The sequence below is a fragment of the Crotalus tigris genome, unplaced genomic scaffold, assembly GCF_016545835.1.
Source record: "Crotalus tigris isolate CLP2741 ecotype Arizona unplaced genomic scaffold, ASM1654583v1 scf7180000017937.1871474, whole genome shotgun sequence".
In the NCBI taxonomy this organism is placed as follows: domain Eukaryota; kingdom Metazoa; phylum Chordata; class Lepidosauria; order Squamata; family Viperidae; genus Crotalus; species Crotalus tigris.
Genome location: NW_024096729.1, coordinates 1087302 through 1110959, shown reverse-complemented (window position 1 = coordinate 1110959; position 23658 = coordinate 1087302). Strand labels below are relative to the sequence as shown.

General features: G+C 40.8%; 1 protein-coding gene across 6 annotated transcripts in view; it reads right to left on the bottom strand.

Moving 5' to 3' along the window:
• The window catches only part of TNS2 (tensin 2), a 140348-nt gene that overhangs the window by 71231 nt on the left and 45459 nt on the right, over positions 1-23658 (bottom strand). For 4 of the 6 annotated variants that reach the window (XM_039344754.1, XM_039344751.1, XM_039344755.1 and 1 more), the window contains exons 2-3: positions 2357-2468; positions 1335-1372 (exon numbers count right to left, since the gene is read on the bottom strand). In XM_039344754.1, the coding sequence (XP_039200688.1) occupies positions 1335-1372; positions 2357-2468 (150 nt within the window). Of the gene's footprint in view, positions 1-391; positions 540-1334; positions 1373-2356; positions 2469-12479; positions 12692-23658 lie in introns of those variants that run through there. The other 2 variants (XM_039344756.1, XM_039344757.1) reach the window with 2 other exon arrangements.

Below are 23658 nucleotides of genomic sequence, written 5' to 3'. Positions count from 1 at the left end.
TAGATAGATAGATAGATAGATAGATAGATAGATAGACAGACCATTATTGTCATTTTTTTACTGTGGGCAGATTGGCACACATTAAAAATGAAAATAAACATAGAAAATAAAATGAAATAAACCAGCTGGGTAGATAGATGATCTATATAGCAATTCCAGATAATAACTGTTGATAGGCTTATCTTTTTATTGGACAGAACATAAGTTAATAATAAAGACTAAGCAAAAGCAGTTCCCTTGTTTGTTAGTTCACCTACCCATACCTAACTGTCCCATTGACCCAGCTTCCACTCACTAGCATTACTTCTAAGGGAGAAATGCTGCCCCCTTGTGGAGAGGGAAGAAAGGACATTTCTGCTAAAAAAGATCTTCTACTACATGCTCTACGCACCTGCTCCAAGTGCCAAACCTTATGCCAGTTCAGATGCAGATCTTCTCTCTGCCCACAGTCCAGGCAGTTACTCAGATCTTTTGACTTCTTCTCACTCCAACACAGAGCTTCCCAGAAGAGGCACCAGCAGGGCTGAGGGAACCAGCAGCACTAGTGGTCCCATGGGCGGGGACTAAAACCGCACATGATCTGGTCTCTCGGTGCCTCTGTTGCTTTTCTCTGTTTCTCAGCCTCCTTCCCTCCTAAATTACAATATTTTCCTTCCAGAAAGCAGAGCTGCGTTTACGAAAACAGCTTGATTTTTTTTTCGGTGAAAAGGAAAAAAAGTCCCCAAACAACAGCAGACTGAAGTCAAGTGGCTTCTTCTCCAGCTGCAGTCCTTGGCCTCGCTCCAAGGCAAACTCCGCTCCATAATTACACAATTCAGAAGAACAGCCCCATGCTGATTTAAAGGGCCAGAGATCCAGATCTCCCAGACCGGCGTGGTTCAACTCCAGAGATCATCACTGCAGTCTAACATCCTGCAGTGATCTCAGAAGCAGATCAATAAACATAATGCTTTCCTCCTTCAAAGTGGGATCCTCAAAGAACAGCCTCAGAAGTGGTTTAAAATGTTTTGGGAAGCAAAGGGAAACTTGTACAGGCAGCATTCTGCCCAGAAGAATAACAGCATAGGTTGTGACATATGGTAGAGAAGGGTGGCACGCCATTCCAGCTGAGGACCAACAGACCCACACAAGGAATGGAATGTTGTCTGGAGGAGTTATGCTGCTCCTTTGCGCTCTTGAGTGACTTTTTGTGATGTGGAGTTAGAACAGTCAGAAGAAATGAACATGGACACTCTCAAAATGTAGGATGAATTCAACAGGATACAAAATACGATACAAAAAAACTGCAAAAGGTTCCATTTTGGGCACCCAACCAAACGTTTCCCAGCACTTACCTTGGCTTCACATTTTTTATGGCTTGCCATTTTGCACACTGCAAGAGAAAAAAAGAAAGAAAGGAGTTCAGATCTTGGGCAACTGTAAACATGAACACGTTCTGATGCTTTGATCCCAAGTACAGGGTAGTCCTCAACTTAACAATAGTTTATTTAGTGCAGTGGTTCTCAACCTTTCTAATGCCGCGACCCCATAATACAGTTCCCCATGTTGTGGTGACCCCCAACCACTTATACATCACCAGGTGCCAGGGGCGTGGCCAAAGAAAAGGGGGGGGAAATGGCAGACAGCCTTGTTTGGCGACCCCCGTGAAATGGTCGTTTGACCCCAAATGGGGTCCCGACCCACAGGTTGAGAACCACTGATTTAGTGGCTGTTTGAAGTTACAACAGCACTGAAAAAAGTGACTTATGATCATTTTTCACACTTACAACCGTTGACGCGTCCTCATGGTCACGTGATCAAAATTCCGAGGCTTGGCAACTGATTCGTATTTATTACGGTTGCAGTGTCCCGGGGTCATGTGATCCCTTTTTTGCCACTTTCTGACAAGCAAAGTCAATGCGGAAGCCGGATTCACTTAACCACCATGTTAAGTGAATTTAATAGCCGCGGTTATTCACTTAACAACTGTGGCGGGAAAGGTTGTAAAATGGGGCAAAACTCATTTGGCCAATGTTTCATTTAGCAATGGAAAATTTGGGTTCAGTTGTGACCGTAAGTCGAGGACTACCTGTATCTTGGTTTTTACAGAGCAATACTGTAAAGCATGCTGGGTGAAGCTACGTTCCAGGTATGGGGGGGTAAGACCCTCGCTGTTGTCCTTTTTATTATTTAATTTATGTATTTTATTATGCACTGAAATCCATAATAAAAAACACCCAGATTAATGAAATGGCAGTCCTGGTGGGCATTACTATAAAGAAGGCAGAACCAAAGCTTTGCCTTCACAAAGCCCTTTTCCTGCATTTTTGCACAATATAAGGAATACAAATAAGCCAATGACAGAAAAACATCCTACCTCTGCACACAAGCCCTTGGGCTTCTATGGATTCCTTGCAGACTATACATGCCTTTTTCTTCTTCTTAAAAACCTTCTCTTTGAAGTTGTGAGGTTCTGACACCTTCCCAGGCTGAAATGACAAACAAGGGCAAAAATGTGGGTGGTACGTCATTTTTTTTTTTGCACAGATCAATGGAGGCAGCTTCCTACAGACACACTTGTGTGATGCCATCATGAAGCTTTCACCAACACGAGGCTTTCCAGTACGTTGAGAGATGTCAATTTCCAGAATTCCACCTGGCAACTGCACATCAGATTTCTGACATATTTCATAAAAATTCTATTGAGAAGAACTCTTTTGTGTGTGTTTTATACACAAGGCCCCTTCTGAACATTAACTCTCATCTTACACTCAATATTAGAAAAGGCTCCAAAGACTTGTATTGTCATGGTTTAAAATCCATGCCAAATTCATGTCGGTCTCCAACAATTTGGATATTCATCCAATCCAGAAAAGAATAAGTGAAGTTTATCTGCTAGGGTTCCCTTACTTATTCTGAGTAGATATGGATGGTGGTACATTATAATCAATGAGAGACAGACAGTATTATGAGGATGAGGTTGGAACAATTTAATTGAGAAAAAGAAATCTAAAGAGAGTATCAATATATTTCTATTTTATTATCTACATTATTTTTAATTTCTCAATGCTTTACTCTTTCGTTTATAATGTACATACTGGCACATCATGCTATGAAAGGTAACTGAAAATAAATTCGGGATTTCTTTGCACAACACGGAATTAACTTTAGCATATTTCACAAGATCCAGCAGTAAGAACCAGTTTAGACGCCTCTTTTGTTTTTTTTTAGGATTAAGGACATTCATAGAGGTCAGACTTGCCAACTACTATTAACCTTGTCATAAAATAAAAGCCCCTGTTAAGAGATTGTGTGTCTCCAACAGCCATAAGCAACAGGGAATTGATTTCTCCATCCTATTTCCCCTTTCTAAAAATATTTGTTGCTCAACTTCTGTTGGAACAAGTTAGAAAGATGCAGCTCAATTATATCTTAGCCATTATAACTGTATTTCTGCTCAACAATTATAACAACCCATGACTAGAGGAGCAGTCCTAAAACCAAAAGGATATATTTTATTTTTAAGCAGCACGTCTTTCGCAGATGAAGCATTAATGTGTGTGAGAGCCTTAGTTTGTTTTAACTATGGCTTACTAAAGTACCAACTATAGTCACTTGATCAAATCCAACTAAACCATAAATCATGGATTATAGCCCCAGCTAGCTAAGGCACTAGGCTAAAAACCAGGAGCCTGTGCTTTCTAGTTCCACCTTAGGCATGAAAGCTGGCTGGAGCTCTTGAGCTAATCTCTCTTTCTCAGCCCAACCTTTCTCACAGGGTTATTGTGGCGGGGAAAATGGGAGGAGAAAGGAGTACAATATTAGATATGTTCGCAGCCTTGACTTAATAATAATAATAATAATAATAATAATAATAATAATAATAATAATAATAAAAGCAGGGTAAAAATTTAATAAATAAAAACTGTATTACACTACTTTAACGAAAATTGCTTAATAATTTTGAGACAAGATTCATGCACATTTCATGATTCATCATTCACAGTGTTACATTAACCCATCACAATGAGCCAAAGCAAGCCAACTCCATTGTGGTGTGATGCAACACGTGAACACAATCTCCGTTACAACTTTTTAAAGGTGGTGCTTGCACGCAGCACTTTATCGAAATGGGTATAAAAAAACCACACCCATGTACATATACATCCACGCTCGTGCATATACATATTGCCTAATTATGTCAGAACGTTTTTAAAAAATGAAGCAATCAATTAAAATCAAATTAAAGCTATAGCTCTATAGATCTCAAACTGACCCATCAAACTAAAATTTGCTTAGCTAAATTCATGGATGAGTATTTGTTCTATAATGTGCAAATTCTTGCAAAACACAAACTCAAAATTAATCCACTCTCTTGAGAAGGAACAGTAGATGACTGGGAACATTGTGACATGCCAAATAACAATAACAACTTTGCTGAACATTTCTCCACAAAATGCAAGCCTTGCATATACTCTCCACAAATTTCAAGAATGTGCGTGCTAAGGGTTCATGAGATAAATCTTCCTGAAATGCTGGGTGCCAGGTCAACAGTCAATGTTCTGTTGGACTACAAACCAGACTAATGTATTTTCTCAAACTAAACAAACAGAAGAAACAAGAGCTGCTGTTTTTCTCCCTATTTAAGACTTGGGAGAAGGTGAGGGAAGGCAATAAACAGTTTCAACCTTAGCCTGAGGTTCAGTGCCTCTGTACATGTATTTGGTGGCACAATCATAATTTTTATTTAAAGGACAAACTAACTGACAACCCTTTGCAGAGTTTTAAGGAGTCTTGCTGATACGTCAGGTACGGTTATCAGACATCCAACAAAAATTAGGACAAGACTCCTTATTATCCTCCTGTCCTCTATCCCGCAGGAATAACTTTAAAATTAAATATTGTTTGGCATTTTGAATATCCTGGGGTTTTGGGAGAGAACAGGGACCATTTGCATAACATTTAGCATATATTTAATAAATAAATGTAGTTATTCAAACTTTTGCGTACTGCAACTAGGCAGACTCCACAGTATGTTATTTCCTAATTCCAGCCCCTTCAAGATTGATGATCACGGCAGTCTGTAGATCACATAATGAGTCATATTATTTCTATAATGAAATGTGAAAAGTGTGCCACTGTCGATGCCATATTGCCATAGCATTTGTTCTTGAAAAGATATATTTGTTTGAAAAATATTATAATTGGAAAACCCGTCTTTCTGATGCTAGAAAAAGTAATTTCATATGCGTATAGACCCAAGTACATATTTTTTGCAGTTTTTCAGTGAAATATTTGTTGCAGATGCCAAGAAAGTTAAACAGTTAGTGGATCCTCCTTTTCCCTCATTTGCCTCTTTTCTAATTGTCTATGTCCTCCTTTGCTGTTCAGATATCTGATAACTCTAGGAACTGAGTTTTCTCTCTAGTGGAACTGTAGTTACAAAATACAGTTCCAGAGATGTTGCTCCAATGGGTTTCTTCTGAACAATCTTTTAAGGTTTTAAGGCAACGAAGATGAGAACGTAACTATAGGCTTGCACGGCAATGAGGCTGGTTATCCCAATGATTGCTGCCAAAGAAGCTAGAAAATTCTATTCAGAGTGGAAGAGAAGATAAATCTGAAACCAGAAGACTTTGGCTGTGCTCTGGGGATAATAGGAAGGCTGTGTCATGAGGTCATGTCCTTTAGGATTAGTGAAGTTCAACTGCAGCCTGACCATCATCAACAGTATTGCTATTTTGGCAGGTCTATTTCAGTCCACTTCCAATGATCTGAATCATGGAATTTGACTTCCTTTGCAGCACCCAGTGTTTATTTTTTCATTGAGCTGTCCACCATGACTCCAAAGTCCCATTCCTGGTCAAAAACTGCCAGCTTAGATCCCATCACTGTATTTGAAAAGTCTGATTTTTTTTAATGCAATCACTTTGTACTTGCTTATATTCGATTGTATTTGTCACCTTGAGACCCATACATCCAGTTTGCAAAGATCTTTGCGGAAATTGTTCTGTAATTTTCTAAAACTGTAGACACCAATACCCTTGTCTAATTCATTAGTTGCTCCCTATACACATTGAATAAACAAATTGAAAATAATGGTCCTAATATCATTCCCTTGGGGATCTCTCTTCATGTTGAAAATTGCCCATTAATTCCTACCTTCTATTTCCTGTCTTTTAGCCAGTTACCAATCTACAAGAACACCTGTCCTTTTATTCCATGACCGCTGAGTGTGCTCAGAAGCCAGTGGTGAGAGATTTTGTCAAAGGCTTTTTGAAAGTCTATAATATTTGTTGACTTATCCCTGTCAACACACTTGTCGACATTCAAAAAGCAAATGCCATGTTTGTTCCATTTCGGAACAAAGCTGATTCTTTTGGACCTTTGATTATTTGTGCGTTAGTAACATTATCTCTATTTTACTAAGAATTAATGTTCAGCCACATTCAGATCCCCCTGAAAGAAACTGAGCTTCACTGCTTCTACTGTTTTCCAGTTCTTGGCAACAAATCTTACAGAGAAGCTGCAACTTCAATATTTTAATTCTTTAGGAAACCATGCTGGCTGTGGAATTCTGGGAGTTGGAGTCCACATGCCTTAAAATTGTCAAGGTTGAGAAACACTGTCCTAGACTCATGAATTATTTATTTTTCACGTGTCAAGTTTATAACTGTATCTATGGTTATCTTATATTGCCTTAATTCATATGATTCCATTCCTGAAAAACCCAGCTCAGTGTGTAAATAATTTCATGTTATTTTAACTTAGAATCAGTTGATCGAGAAGATTATTCCTCCTCTTAGTTATAGAAATGCTATTATTACTCTGAAATTCCAAATCTCTCTTTGGGATACATGGAAAGTAAGACTGGGAAATCACTCTCATTGCTTGTCCATTCTTTAAGCAACTCATCTGTTCTTTAATCATTATTGAGCAATAATATTCACACCTTGTAGTATGAAAGGCTCCTAAATGCCAAACCAAAATTTATGTAATATGCAGAGCTTGGCATGCCTACCAGACACAAACACACCCCAATGTTATGAGGAAAGTTTGATTTCTGTAGTATAAATTATGCAAAATTTTGCAATCTGATTTTGTCTAGTTCCCTGCTGTTCATTCATTTTGGTTCTTTGTTCACGTTAACCAAATTTGAAAGTGTGTAACTGTACAAATGCATGAACTTTGTTATTTTAATTGAAATTTGTATTGTAGGTAATTATGGCTAGTTGTGGTAAATATTTTCTTGATTAAAATATATATCTTTGCAACTGACTCCACACATGAATGACAAAGTAGGATTTCCTAGAATAGTCCTTTCTTTTTTTCCACATCCCACTTTGCAATTCATCAGCATTTGTTCAGAGTAATACCTTTGACATGTTCTTTGATTCATTTATTTGAATCAAAGTTGCAAAAAACATGCAACCCCCCCAATCAGAAATAAAGAATACTTTGATCTTCACATGGAACTCGAAAACAACAATTACTTAGAAACACTGATGGTTGAGATTTACATAAAGCTAGTAACAGAAATTACATTCAAATGAAATGGAATGAAACAGCTACTGGTAATAACAGAAGTTACATTAAATTAAATTCCTCTTACACAGATGGATTTGCATAGCTTTTTCCAACAATCTCTTTCCATCCCAGTCCAATTTCCCCAACTGGCAGCTGCTGAAGATGACATCTTCCAGCTCTTCCCCTATTTTTTTATTTTAAATTCTGAACCTACTTAGATAAACCAGAAACAAAACAGCAGTGCTGCTGGAAACAGAGCTGCATTCCAACTCAAACCCCTCCCCCTCCCCCAAAAGAGAGAGAGAGAGAGAGACACGGAGACGGTTCTGGAATGCTGCTCTATGTTACCATGCAGCTTCAGAAATTGAAAGCTGATCAAAACCATGATCAGCATTCTCACCAAGAATCCCACCAGCTTCTAGGTTTACTCAAACCAAATGGTGGACCACAGTAACAACAGACAGGTTTTGAAACACTGATACACCTCTCCACATTTCACAGATGAATGTAGGAACATTCCTGTAAGAAACACACATCCGATTCTCGTGGCAGCCTTGTTCTATTCCAGTGGTAGAAGTTGCTGTAGAATGGACTCTGCTGTATATTTGTTCTACTCTAGCCTGGTCTCCATTATTTGAAAAAACAAGAGTGATTTAAAAAAAGAATTAAAGGCTGAATCTAATCTCACAAAAGAATTGGTGACAGAGCAATTATGCTACAAGAAACTATTAAATCTTTTGGCTCTATTTAGAAGAAAAAATAAGCAAGGGTATAATAAAATTATACATGGTATAGAAAAGTTGGGTAGGAAGCGATTTCTAATACTTGGACCTCTTTGAAAGTGAATAGTGAAGAATTTGGAACAGATTAAAGCTAACTACTTCAGAGAGCCAGTTTGGCTGGTATAGTAGTTGAGGCACCAGGCTAGAAATCAAGAAACCGTGATTTTAGTCCCACATTAGGCATGAAGCTAATTGGGTGATCTTGGGCCAGTCCTTCGCTCACAGCTCTGGAAAAAAGGCAAGGATAAACTACTGTACTTCTGGAAATCCTTATCAAGACAACTGCAGGAACTTGTTCAAGCAGCCACCAGGAGTCAAAAAGGACTAGAAAGCATACAGACATTTCTTCATACAATGCGCAGTTAAATTAGGGACTTCTCTACAAAATTAATTGAAGATTACAACTTATATAGATCGAAAATTTAGACTGATCTGATACAAAGGGTAAACAGAAGGTACAACATGATTTCCTATTGATTCAGAGTGGCAAACATTCTTCGTTATCTAACTATGGCAACCTTTGTGAGAAAGAATATTTGGGAGGCCACAAGAATGAATTTTGGTGTGAAAGAACTTCTAAACTGGGGTTCTGGTAGTGATCATAAATGCTGGCTGGCTATGTGTTCGGGGTTTCCCGTGCTTGAACTTTCATTTAGCACCTGATTTCTGATTGTTGAATCAGAAGTTCTGATAAAAAGATTCGCAGCAGCTTAGATCCACAAACTGGATGTCTTGTCCAACCTGGGACCACAAATCCTAGAACTGATAACCATTCATTGGCCATATAGGGTAGCGATTCAGGAAGTTGCCTTCCTAAGACTCCATTCCCCAACCATCTGCCCTCCCACCCCATCTTTGTATTTCAACTCATATAATTCTCAGCCATCACAGCCAAGGTGAAGAATTCTCGGTGTTAAATCATGCACACCAGGAGGGCATCCATATTGGGGGAACTCTATCACCAAACATCTGGAGAGCATCAGGTTGCGAGAAGGCTAACGTACATCAAGTCTTGCCAGATTCTGGAGTCAAACAGAGTGCTTGTGGGAAAAGCCAGCACGATATAGACCAGAAAGACCTAAATTAAAATTCCCATTCACCCACAAACTCAGCCAGCAAGAATCCTACTGCATGGGGGAAAACCCTGCCTCTGACCTTAGAGAGTCTTAAGTTATGCCTACGATCCAGTCATAATGGTATGTCAGAAAAATAACAACAACAACAACAAAGTTGCTCAGCAAAACATTAAAAAAATTTCTAAGCCCTTCTCTGCCTCTGCTTCAAGATGAATGCCCATTTGCATTCCTTCCTTCTGATTTTTGCTTTTGGCTAGGTTTCTTGGTCATACCACCAGTTCAAGATTTATAGTTGCAACAGTGAGGATAGACAGGATTAGCAAACTGGGTCTGCTCTTTGCTGGGGACACTGGTGACATGGCATGCCCTCACATTCTCAGCTTCCCTTAATTATTTCCTAGGGCTCTGCTGAAAGTAAACTAGGGGGAAAATAGGAATTTGATACGCTATTTTGAGCTTTTTTGGAGGAAAAAGCAAGATGCAAGATGCAAATAATAGACGTCTATCCCCTACTAAACAGAAGCGGAAAAATCCTTTCTGATAAACAGAAAAACGAGAAAAGAGCCCTCCATAGGCCAGAATTGATCTTGCTTGAAGCCACACGCAACTCAATGGAAGGAACACAGCAGTTAGTAGCAGAAAGTATCCCAAACAGTCGATTAGATGGCTTGTTCGGGGTTGGTAGCAAGAGAGGAGAAGCAACGAGTCTTTACAAGAAAACGTTTTTTTTTCCTCTCTGCAAAAGTTCTAAACAGAAGCAAGAGCAATGCCACCCAGCAAGCCTTATAGGGTGAGGTTGGGAGCAGGGCAGGCACCCAGCCCTGATGACACAAGGGCTGAAAGGACAGAGCTACCGGTAGGAAAATGGCCTGAACAGGCTAGCAATCAAGAGGTTTCGTGGGATATGTAGTTCTCTCCTTGCAAGGAAAGGAAGACAAGACCAAAGGGCACTCTGTATGAAACTGTGTGTACACAAGGCCTAGTGAATGGAGCATTCAGCCAGGGCCCAGCATGGCAGCAGCCTTAACTATAAATAGCTATGAATTGTGCTCTTTGTTACTGATCCTCTTGCTGGAAAAACAGCAGAGCCGTTAACAGTCAGAAGAAAGTCATGGAAGATTCTTTCCATATACGATTTCTGCAGTGAAATTACTATATGCACAGAGATGGAGAGATTTGATATACTCACTATGGAGGAATGGTGGTTGAAATGGACCAGTTTTGCTGAAATGGAGAGATCAACTTCTTTGATTAGAAAAAAATACATTATCTACATTTATTGACGACGCCTCTTACGGGCTTTAGTCAGTTCAAATGAAAACTTACAAAATAGAAAGGAAAGTGGGAAAAATGGCTGTCAACCCATTTCCCTCTCTATATATATGTCCCATCTTGTAGACTACATTTTCATTAGTCCAGAGAAAGTGCATTTGTTTGGACAAGATATAATTCCACTTTCATTTGTGAAGAATTCAAGCTATAGAAGCTTTTATGTCTTCTTGAGCCTTCTGATAATTTGCTTGGAAACGCCAGCGAAGAGTTCTTGCTCTTTTCCCTCTGTGTGGTCAACAGTAGAGGATCTGCCAAGAACCTTTCCAACTGACCAGCTTGTTTGGGACATAAAGCAGCAAACTCTGACCAAGTTTCTTGGCAGTTCACATTGGTAGACCAATGGCTTAAAAATCACGTTGCAGACACCTTAAAAATCAGGCCTAGAGCTTACTATGAGCAATATGCTGAGGGGATGCTCCAATGTGGATCTTTGGTGGGGGGAGGAGGAAGAGAGGTCAGACTGAATGTTACAACCGACTATTCCTATCTTTATGGATTGACCCAAAGCTCCCTGATCTTTAGAACTATTTCAACAGAGGTGGTTAAAGAGGGTGAACTCATAAAAGAATCCTGTTCTAATAAATCTATGAACAGTTTTACTGCATTTGGTTCTCTTTTCTCAAAGTCCTCATGGTAACATACCTGGTTCCCTCTCCAACCATTTTAGCTTCACTACCATCTTGTGAAGAAGGTTTAATTGGGAGTGTATGAGCAGCTCATCCGGTGAAGTGTAGGGTTGAGTGAGTTGAGTGGAAGTTCAAAACTTTATTCTGATAAGACACTAGCCACACTTTCTTCTCTTTTTTCCCCCTTCCCATGCAGATATTATATTTGTTTCCTTGCCAAATGAAAGCAGAGGATAAGATTCTCTACAACTTAGTCAAGGAGTTATATACTTAGCAGCCAACTGTATTATTTTTATATTTTTATATATATATATATATATATATATATATATATATATATATATATATATATATATATATATATTATTTTTATATATTTATATACATATATATATATATACACATTAATATGCACACATACACACACATACACACACACACACATATATAATTTATATATGTGTGTGTGCGTGTGCGCGCGCATATTATACATGTCTGTCTGTCTATCTATTCAAATAAGTCACATAAAACAAAGGCCCACAGATGGTTTCACTGTCTTTTAAACCACACTCATATGAAATCATCATTATTGTGTGGGTGGCATGCATTGTTCTGCAATCTCTCATTCCACAGTGATAATCCTTCCATTTCTCCTCTCAATGCTCTGAATCTTTCTGTCCACAAAAAGTTCCTTTAGGAGAAAACACAGGAGTAAGTGCACCATTCTTAGCCATTTATCCAAGTTCTGGCTCAAACAATTGCTAACAAGGTTTAAATGCAGAGAGAGTCCTAAAAACATAGCCACTGCAGGGAACCCGTCCTTTAACTCCCCAGTGTCATAATTCACACAAAGGATAATCATATCCATATCCATATCAAAGGATGTTGAACTAGGTGTTTTCTGGAAAGATGGGATGACAGCTTCCATAATTCCTAGTACGAATCCAGGTGACTTCAGCTCCATAAATTCCTGTCATCGTAGCCATTGGAGAACGTCAGACTCACAGCATAAAATCTTTCCAAAAGGACTTAAATGAGATCCATCTGTGTTCACTGAAAAAAGGCGTGCTAGCTTTCCTGATCAAAAAGAGGCATCTGTCATATAAACAAGGGACACGCACATAGAGAAAGCACACAGCCCAAGCTATTCAGCTCACCTGCATTCACCAAATCTGCGCCAAGTTGTGGAGACGGATACCCGGTTGGGATGGCGGGTTGGGCCAGGCGTCCTCAGCTTTTGCCACGAGCTGAGGAGGTTAACCAAAGCAAGGAGCTGGGTAGGCGATGGCTCTTTCGTAATTGGATTCCACGCGGAGCTGGGGCACCAGTTCCCCCTCCTCCTTGCACTGAGTCCAGAACAACATGTTTACTCACTGAAGTCGGTTGTACTGCTGTGAAATGAGTGGCTGCTATTATATATCAGTTGAATTGCTTTCCCTCGGCTATACAACAGGCCTGTCATGAGAATGGGCTGTGTTTACACTGCAACAACCTACATCGGTTCAGATTTGGTAGCACAGGAATAGATATTTCGCCATCCAAACTCATTATGGGAATTAAAAATATATATATATATACAACCCGGGGGCCTCTTCTGAGGTAGAGTTCAGTCTGCCAAAATCTGAAACAATGCTTTTATAACAGGGGTGGGGCAGAGGAAGAAGAAAGGTGCGGTATGGGTTATTTTAGGCAGAGGTGGGCAATTTTTGATGGCCAGAAGCCATGTCTAAATGGCTTCTGGCCATCAATTTTTTGTGTGCAAGGCAAGAGCTAATAGAGGGTGAGGGAGCCCAAAATTGGTGAGGAAATATCATATATGTGGGTGAGATTTTTATTTTATTTTTTCTTCCTCAGGTATTTTGCAGGTGGAACATTTTTATTTTGAGCTATATTTTTTCTTTGAGCTATAACAGTTCGGTTTTGTATGCTTCCTGCCTTAGAATGGCAGGAAACAGCACTACAGATTGTGCCTCCAAAATTTTCACCCTCTCACAGCCCCAACAATTTTAAGGGAAATAGGTGATTCCAGGGCCAAAGGATGTCATCTCTGGGGGGAAAAAAGGCATGGGAAACAGTGTCCATATAGAACAGCTCAGCATTATGGGGAGCAGTCTTCACCTGCTTTGTGCAGGTAGTCCTCAACTTAACAACAGTGTGTTAAGTGACTGTTCAAAGTTACAACGGCACTGTAAAAAGTGACTTACCTTATAGTCATTTTTCATACTTAAACCATTGCGGTATCTCCATGATCACATGATCAAAATTCAGATGCGTGGCAACTGACTCGTATTTATGATGGTTGCAGTCTCCCGGGGTCACGTGATCCCCTTTTGAGGCCTTCTGACAAGCAGAGTCAACGGGGGAAGCCAGATTCACTTAACAACCATGTTACTAATTCAACAACTGCAGTGATTTGCTTAACAAATGAGGCAAGAAAGGTCATACAATGGGGCAAAATTCACTTAACAACTGTCTTGCTTAACAACAGAAATTTTGGGCTCAATTGTGGTCATAAGTCGAGGACTGCCTGCCTATATGCAGAAGATCTAATTCCTGGCATCTCCAATTCAACTAATTCAACCAACCAATTCATATATCAGCTGGCAATGCTGGGAAATGCCTTCCCTACTTAAAGTGAGCCACTCAGAGCTTATAACGTAGCACAGCTTGTTTAGCAACCACAATTAGGATTAGCAATTTGGTTGTTAGGTGAACTGGTTGCTAAGTGAAACCACAACTGTTCTTATCACTTTACTACAGCTTTGCTTTCCTTTACAGACCTACAAAGGTCATAAATTTTGACGATTGCTTGCAAAGTTACTTTTTTCATTACCTTTGTATCATGCAAATGGTTACTAAATGAGGGAGTTGCTAAACAAGGATGATTTGTACTTGTCCAGTTTGACAAAATTAACCTTCCCTGACAAAATGGCCATAGTTGTAACAAGCCTGGAAGGAGTACTAGATTCATTTAATTATATATTGATCTTCCCAATAACAATCCTCTTAATTTCCATTTACTATTATTTATTCCACCCTGCTTGCACTTTAAAAGCTTGTCTGTCTCATATGCAGAAAAGAAATGTATTCCATAAGGAATGGAATTGTATCTTTAGAAAAATGGCAAAAACCCACACCTCTCACCAATTGTTAGTTGAACTGATCTGGTTTTCAACGTCTTTCTTTTAACTCTTACGCTTTATCGTATGTATTTTTATTGGCTATGAGCTGCCTTGAATGTTGTCTGAACAGGAAGGCAGGATCTAAATCCAATAAATAAATAAATGAGATCAAGATTTTGAATGTGAAGAACGAAGGGCTTATGCCAGTGGTGGCGAACTTATGGCACGGGTGCCAGAGGTGGCACTCAGAGCCCTCTCTGTGGGCACGCATGCCTTCGCCCCAGCCCCACCACCCCCATGGCCCCCTCCTCACCAGCAGCCCCCCCCCGGAGGAGAGTCGGCCCGGGCACAGCCTGTGCAGAGCAGCACAGCCAAGGACATGGCAGCTGGGCCGCGGGACAAGACTCCACCCTCGCGCCCCATTGCGTACAGATGATGCTGCGGGCGCAGACAGAGGGCATGGCCACCATGACGCTACTGGGCCGCCTGGGCGATCTGCTGTGGCGGGCCATGGAGGTGCTGGGTGGCCCTGCAGGCAGGAGATATGGGGACAGGGCAAGGGCGAGACAGTTTTTGAGCACTCGGTCTCTAAAAGGTTTGCCATCACTGGCTTATGCTATACAGCCAGGAGTGAAGACAGAGCTGATGGAGAGAGGTACGGAGGAACTCTACACAGACAGAGGAATAAGAGAGGTAGACAATATTTTGAGGCAGCAGAACGACAAATGATGAAAAAGGTGTGAGAGAAGATGACAGAAGGGAATGATGTGGCAGGGTGGCAGCCACACTGAGTCACAAAAAGTGACTCAGGTAGTCCTCGATTTAACGACCACAATTGAGCCCAACTGCAATCTGTTGCAAAGTGAGATATCTTTTAAGTGAGTTTTGCCCCATTTTACGACCTTTTCTTGCCACAATTGTTAAGCGAATCCACACACTTGTTAAATTAGTAACCCGGTTGTTAAGTGAATCTGGCTTCCCCATTGACTTTGCTTGTCAGAAGGTCGCCCAAAAGTGATCACGTGACCCTGGGACAGTGCAACTGTCATAAATATGAGTCAGCTGCCAATCGTGATCATGTAACCATGGGGATGCCTCAACAGTCGCAAGTGTGAAAAACGGACGTAAGTCACTTTTTTCAGTGATGTTGTAACTTTGAACGGTCCCTAAAAGAACTGTTGTAAGTCAAGGACTACCTGTACTAGGCATCAATTGTGCACCAGTCCTTTAGTGCATCCTTATCGCAGTGGTTTGACTTAATCCCTGCCTCAGGCCGTTCTCATCTCTGGCTGGTCTAGGAAGGATGGCAAGAAGCAAGAAGCCCAAGATACAGGAGAGGCGATACACAAGGATGGCTGGTATCCTCTATATGTTGACTTCGGTCGCAGAACCTGAGATACAGAAAGTGACAGGACATTCCCAAGAGAGAGGATGCTGAAATTCAGAACATGATCTTCAGAGTGGAAATGTCAGGCAACTACAAGTTCCACTTCCCTTTCACACAGTTGGGGGAGAGGAGGATCTATGCAGAAAGCTAGAAACAAACACAAGAGAACAGACATAAATTGCAGAGGGAGGGAGGGAGGGAGATATTTTTGGCAGCCTTACACACACAGGCATGCATAGCTATACTTCTATCTATTATCTGCACACAGAGACACACATACACCATTTCTGTCCTGCTAAATTCTCAAGCTCTGAGGTTGTACAATTCAAGGAGAATCAAGATCAATGTTTTTATAAAAAAAAAATTCTTGCAATGTCAATGCTGGATTAGAACACTTATCCATCTACAGCAGACATGTCAAACACAAGGCCAGGGGGCCGGATGCGGCCCACGAAGGATTTCATGTGGCCCGTGAAGCCATCCTGGAAACAGTGAGGGAACGGCCCCCACTGCCTTGGCCTTGGCCCAGGCTGGCCGGGAGCCAATGTACAATTTTGTGGTGGCCATTTTTGCTGAAATGCATTCAGTCTTAGCTCCACAAGGCCATTTGGAAACAGTGAGGAACCAGCCCCTGCCGCATCGGCCCCACCTCCTGGGTGCATGCTGGGGAGGTGTCACTCTTTATGAGGAATGAAGAAATGCACCATTGCCTGAAAGTGGCCAGCAAATGGCCCTCACCTACTTCACATATCCGGCTTGATGGGCTCTGCTCTGGTCCCACTCCTTTCTGCCAGAGACCCTCAGATCTGTCCCACTCCTGCCCAGGCCCCCACAGGCACCCTTGACGGGAATGATGTAGAGCTGGCCACGCCCACCCAGTAGGCCACACCCACTCCATCCACACCCACCCAGTAGGCCGCACCCCCCCAACCCTCCCCGAGGGCAACCACAATGCTGATGCGGCCCTCAATGAAATTGAGTTTGACACCCCTGATCTACAGGGAGTCCTCGGCTTACGGCCATAATTGAGCTCAAAATTTCTGTTGTTCAGTGAGACATTTGTTAAGTGAGTGTTGCCCCATTTTACGACCTTTTCTTGCCAGAGTTGTTAATTGATTCACTGCAGTTGATAAGTTAGTAACCCAGTTGTTAAATGAATCTGTCTTCCCTATTGACTGATTTTGCTTATCAGAAGGTTGCAAAAGGTGATTTACATCAGTGGTTCTTAACCTGGGCGATATCGCCCCCAGGGGGCAATTTCATTTTTCAGGGTGGCGAAGGAACGAAAAGGGGGCGATATGGGGGCGATGGAGCTAGAAGTTTTGGGGACACTTTTGAGACTTTTTCGTACAGTGAATCACTGTATATCTGTCGTACAAAAACATCAGATCGCTCATTATTAGTGGATTGAATTGTGAATTGAGCACAGTGATTTAAGAATGCAATTAACAAAAATGGTTCCAGACATCAAGAAATTGGCATCAGCTCACCAAGCATAGGGCAGCCATTGATGTTCTTTTTTTTTGCTTTTTGTGTACATACATTTTTTTAGTTAATAATTGTCTGAGATTTTATTGTTGTATTTGCTAGTATTGGATTTCATGTTCCAGTTTGAGTTTTCGGCTTCGTTTTCGAATTTTTGTTGTACTCTGTAAAACATTTTGTGTGTCTCTTTGTATTGTACTTTTTTAGCGTGCACTCCAGTTCGATACTATATTTTCTTTGTGTCTTTTTAATCCTTTTTACAATGTGCATGACTATATACACTTTCCTCGAATCTTAATTTAGTTTCAGAGTTTTTGTCTTGAAATTCTTAGTTCCTGCATTGCGGTTTGTTCTTATGCCCTTTTTATATTTCTTTTTGCATCTTAAATTTCACTTGTAATTCAATCATTAAATGTTACTGTTTTTCTTTTCGGGCATTTCACTTTCTTGCAATTGAATTTTGTTTCAGTGGTCATTACATTTAAGTGTCTTGAACAAATAAGATAATAATGAAATACATGTATCACGAAGTTTGGGAATAAAGGGACGGGTGGCACCAAAATTTTTCACACAGTTGAGATATGGGAAAAAGACTGGAAATAAATTATTTGCATCGATATCTTCAGATGACAATTTTAAAGAAAAGAAAAAAAGTGTTTGCATAAATTGAAGAATTATTTCCTATGTTGTGATTGAGAGATTATGTTGGAGGAGGGGGCAATGACAACTTCCTCCTTGGCTCAAGGGGGCGATTCATTCAAAAAGGTTAAGAATCACTGATTTACATGATCTTGGGACAAAGCAACGGTCGTAAGTATGAACCAGTTGCCAAGTGTCTGAATTTAGATCACATGATTGTGGGGCTGCTGTCAGGGTCGTAAGTGTGAAAAATGGTCACAAGTCACTCTTTTCAGCGCTCTTGTAATTTTGGGCAGTCATTAAATGAACAGTTGTAAGTTGAGGACTACCTGTATTCTTACAAACCAGCAATCTGAGCCATAGGGGTCCATGGGGGGGAAGGGAAAGGGGAACAATTGACAAAATACCCATCACAACAAGCCACGGTTTCCATCCTGGCTTTGGATGTCACGATGCATATTTTATCACCTTGCAGACACTATGGTTAGCAGCTTACGGCTTGGAGTGCATCCATTTCTGTGTGGGGCTGACAAGAAAGCAAGCTGAGATCAGGTGGAGTTCAACTCCAAACAGCCCCACACTAAGAGCTGCTTAGAAAGCACAAGGATCAGAAGGTGGTGCAACTGCACCAAGCTACATTCTACAGACTGGTCATCGTAAACAGGATTCTGGACATAAGCAAAATCAATCCACCAGGTTTTTTCTAAGGAAATCAGTATCAAACACAGTTCCATTCCAACTATATCCTGCCTGTGCCTTTGGCAGCCTCTGATTAAGGATCAGAGGCTGGAGGCCTCCAAGTGAAACATGCCATTCTTATCACTGGTCATCCAAGAGGGGATTCTGAGATACGGGAGAAAGAACAGATAGGATACAGGGGATTTTGCTGACAGACCACTGTGCATGAAGGAAGCACGGGGGCTCTGCGTTCATTCCTCCCCTTCCCTTCTCCAAACAATCCCTCAGAAAAATGAAATGGAGCCACGGTGCTCTCAAAAGCACACCCCCCTGGCAGTTTATGGTTAATCTAGGGGCAATCGCAGCAGTGTTCTCCAACTTCCTGCACAACTAAGTTGTGTAAGGAATGGGAGGTTCCCAGCCAGCTGGACACAGTGTTCCTTAACTCCGGAAAATCAGATGGGAATTGGTCAAAGCTTAAGAATAGAAGGCAGGGCCAGGAACGAAAATAGGATTTGTCAAGCTATTAGTGCTTTGAAAAAAGGAAAAAGAAAAAAACTCACTCCCCCACCTATCTGAGAACAAAACTCAATATTGCCTATTTCACTGTGGCCAGCAAATTAGTTGGCTGGCTTCCCTGCCATGCACAGCTCATCATTGTAAAGAGGAAACCTAATCCGGTCTGTTTCCTTGCCATACTTTATGATTAATGTCATTTCCTGGCTCTCACCCATCCCTTTCTTTTCCTTGCTTTGGGCTTTCCAACTGTTTGGAATGAAATGGTAGAAATGAAGAAAGGTATGTAGATGCTTGGGCATTCTCTTTCTCTCTCCCCACTCCCACATCCCCCTGGTTTCCTTCTTGGCTGCTGACCTGTTTGGAAAATGGTTGGTTAGGCAAACCCCCATCTTTTGTACATGAAACATAAATCAAAGGTTTGGGAAACCTATCCAAGAGACTGTCCTTTTAGTTACATTCCTGGACATTTCAACACAATTATTCAGCAACAGCCACGACCAACTCTCAGCAGTGCCGAGAGCACAGAAGCCAAGTGGTCATAAAAGAGCTGCCAACTGATGCAGGAGTTGACAGACAGCGGGTAACATATGGTGCTTCATCCTCTCTTTTGTGGCCTCTGAAGCCTGCTAAAAATTGTCAAAGCCGGTGCAAACTGCCTAATTACAGTGGCGCAATTAAGGAGGAGAAAGGAGGAGGAAATTAAGAGTATTTGGCCTCCCTCTTGAAACTGTTGCCCTGCCTCTTGTGATACTTAGTGGCCTAAAATATAGTATTGAAAAACTGTGCATTCCCTAGGATCCCCTTTTTTTTTCTATTACACCTTTCAGCTTTAATCCAGCATTTTAATAGGTAAATTCTTAAACAGGCATCGAAGTAAAGTGCAAGGTTATCACAAAGAAATGTCCCACTTGAGGGAGCACTTGATAGGTTTGGCCACACAAATGTACCAACTCCATCCTTCCTGTCTCAGGATTGTTAAAAAAAAAAAAAAACTTTAAAGAAGGATTTCCCTTCTGGTCTGCATCCAGATAAAGACAAAACGTCAGCAGTTTAGTTCAGGAAAAAAGCTGCTGCTTTCAGATGCTCAAAATACTGTTTTCAGGTTCTCAAAGAGTTTCTTATTAGGTCCCATCATAAACTGAAATTGATCTAGCCCTTCATGGACAGTCAGAACTGATTGTATTCACTCAAGAAAACCTATAACAATATGCAGGTAGTCCTCGAGATACGACCACAACTGAGCCCAAAATTTAGGTTGCTAAGTGAAACTTTTGTTAAGTGAGTTTTGCCCCATTTTACGACTTTTCTTGCCACAGTTTTTAAGTGAATCGTTGCGTATGCTAAGTTAGTAATATGGTTGTTAAGTGAAACTGGCTTTCCCCATTGAGTTTGCTTATTAGAAGGCCACAATTAGGAATCACATCACCCCAGGACATTGTAACCGTCATAAATATGAACCAGTTGCCAAACATCTGAATTTTGATCACGTGACCACGGGGATGCTGCAACAGTCGTAAGTGTGAAAAATGATCATAAGTCAACTTTTTTTCAGTGCTGTTGTAACTTTCAACAGACATTCAATGCAGGGGTCTTCAAACTTGGCCCTTTTATGACTTGCGGACTTCAACTCCCAGAATTCCTCAGCCAGGCACGCTGGCTGAGGAATTCTGGGAGTTGAAGTCCGCAAGTCATAAAAGGGCCAAGTTTGAAGACCCCTGCCCTAGAGAATCAACTGATGGGGGGGGGAAGAGCACAGCTGCGTAACTGGACAAGAAAGAAAATCAGAAAGTATCTTCACTAACTTTTCAGGCATTAAAAAGAATTGGTGGGAGATTTGTACTTTCAGACTTGTAAGATTTTCTTGATGCATTTTTCTAATAAAGTAGAGTTAGCTCATGTGGTCATGTTTCCTATCTTGTGTATTTGGGAGAAGATTAGCCTGGCAACTGTCTTCTTGACAAATCCATGCTTTTTGGTAATCACCCTGTTCTTTTCCAAGGAGTTCACACATAATCTCTTTGTTTCTTTGTTCAATTTATTTGTAATCTGTTCTAAAACTCTGCAAGGAACTACACTTGCAGGAATAACATTAGGAAGTTGATGATTATGATGATGGATGTATTAATATTAATTTGATATTCTTCTTATATATTCATGATTTTTAAGGATAATAAACTATTCATGTTAAATTTTATAATAAAATTCAATTCAATTTGAAGACCCCTGCATTAAATGAACTGTTGTTAGTTGGAGGACTACCTGTAACACCAAACTTGCTGTCATGCTGAGATGTGAATGGACTTACAGAAACATTTTCATGGGTGTCTTGATTTGTTCCATTAAAAAAAAAAAAAAACCCTAACCCTAAGGAAGCAATTGATAACCTTCAGGTCAGTCCACACACAAAACTTCTGCACCACTCCCTGATCATCTCTGTTCTTCATGGTCTTTTCCCACTTATCAGCTGCTGATTAATTTCCAGCTGGGTAGCCATGCAGAAGGAATCAATGCAGATGCAACTGATACAGCTGAATTTGGAGGAGGACCATTTCCTATTGGTGGGAATTTGATCCTTGTCCCACACTCCACTCCTCAACCTTTTCCTCCACATTAGGACCAAGATATATTTGATCTCCCCTCTTGGCATTCTTTTGTTTTTGTTTTCAAATTGAATAGGAGGGTTTCAACACTTATCAGAGTAGGGAGATCATTTAATTCCCAAGAAAACAAATCCAGTGCAAAATCAAGATACGCATAATAAGGGGGGGGGAACCTGATGCTGCTGATCATCACTTGCATCTATTGGTGAAATGGAAGGAGCAGTGGTCAACACAATAGATAATGCTGTGAGAAGGGCAATGAGGTGTTCTAAATCAGTTAGTGAGGCCAGAGTAGAAATACCCTTCATAAAAGATTTACACCATGAAAGAGGTTGCTTGGGTAGGGAAAAAAAAAACCCCAACATGAGTCAATGTATTCACATGACCAGTGGACAACTAGAACTGATTGCATTCATTCAAAAAAACCTATAACAGTAACACCAAACTTCAGTGGTGGGATTCAAATATGTGAACAACTGGTTCTTTGTGTGGATGCTACTTCCGGAAGTCCATACTTGGGCAACAAAAAAATAGCTACCGGTTCTGCCGAAGTGGTGCAAACTGGCTGAATCCCACCGCTGGATACAACTGACAGATGACCAAGGAAGCAGATGGATGGGCAGGCAGGCAAGCATATTTACAAGGAAAGAGAGAAGAACAGAGATCAGCTCATGCTCATAGGAAGTTGTTCAGATTTATCAATCAACCAGCAAATGCTACCAAATCAGCAGCTGCTTTAAGTCCAGACAGAGTCCTTCTGCTTCTGAATCCTACCAGATCTCTCCTGAGTTGCAAGTTGCAATGATGGTGCTTCAATACAGTACATTACTCAACAGACCAGTCAGTTCCTTCTCCTGAAAGCCACCATTCAGCAGTAGCAAAGCAGGGAGCTTAGTCACTGTGGTTAGAAACCAAGCTTTATGGTATAGTAAACAGTATAAGAAAGCATAGTTAAAACTGCAGGCTTAGCTAGTCCAGGAATTCTAATATGAAGCATTTGGCAGAGCATGAATGGCTAATATTATTAGGCTTAACTTTGTGTTTTAGTGACACCTTGAGTTCCACCAGCTCATTCACAGAGGATTTCATTCCTTGTTTGTCCCTTTTTCAGCAAGCTAATTTGGAAGAAGAGAATTCATCGTTGCTGTTAGACTTTGCCAAATGTGGTAAATAATTACTTCTTCAATTAGCTGATAAGGTTTACTGGGAGATTTCTACCACTCAGGTTCCTAGTTTCCTCCAGTTACAATATTAAGATTTTGTGTAATGAGACCTTCAGTAGGAGGAAGGTTTGGTTTATAGTAGACTTATTTTTCAGAGTGAGGCAGGTGGCATATAAACTTATTAAATAAAATAAGAGTGTTTCTATTGATGTGCTCTGCTGGTGAACTGGCGATCTTTCCAACCAGTTGCAAACATGCACCTGGTGATGCCAATTGTCAAGACAACTGGAAATTAAGAACCCTTGGAGATTGTGTGGCAAATCTTAATTTGCCTTTAGTTTTTTCTTGAACCAGAAGTTCTTGTTAAATCTTTTGCTGGCATATTTCTGCAACACTATACCTGTTTCAAAATGGGATACAGGATTGGGCAGAGAGGGATTACTTTGTCTGTCATTCACCATATTTAGCATGCACACTGCAGCTGCACAAGCATGACTGAAACATCTGGAGCTGCTGCACTATTGCCATGGGACTCTAACGCAAGCACCCTTGAGCAGTTTCCTGCCCCATTAGCTCTTCTAATAGCTCCTGAGATTTTGCTATGGACCTCACAGTGTAAAGAAGGATTACACAGTTGGGGCCTTTTAGGAGAAGGATAGCTCAGCAATTTTTTTCAGCTGATTTCCTGTTTACTCAGCATTCTCAGGTCTCCTGGAAAGATGGCCGGAGGTCTTCCCCCAGAG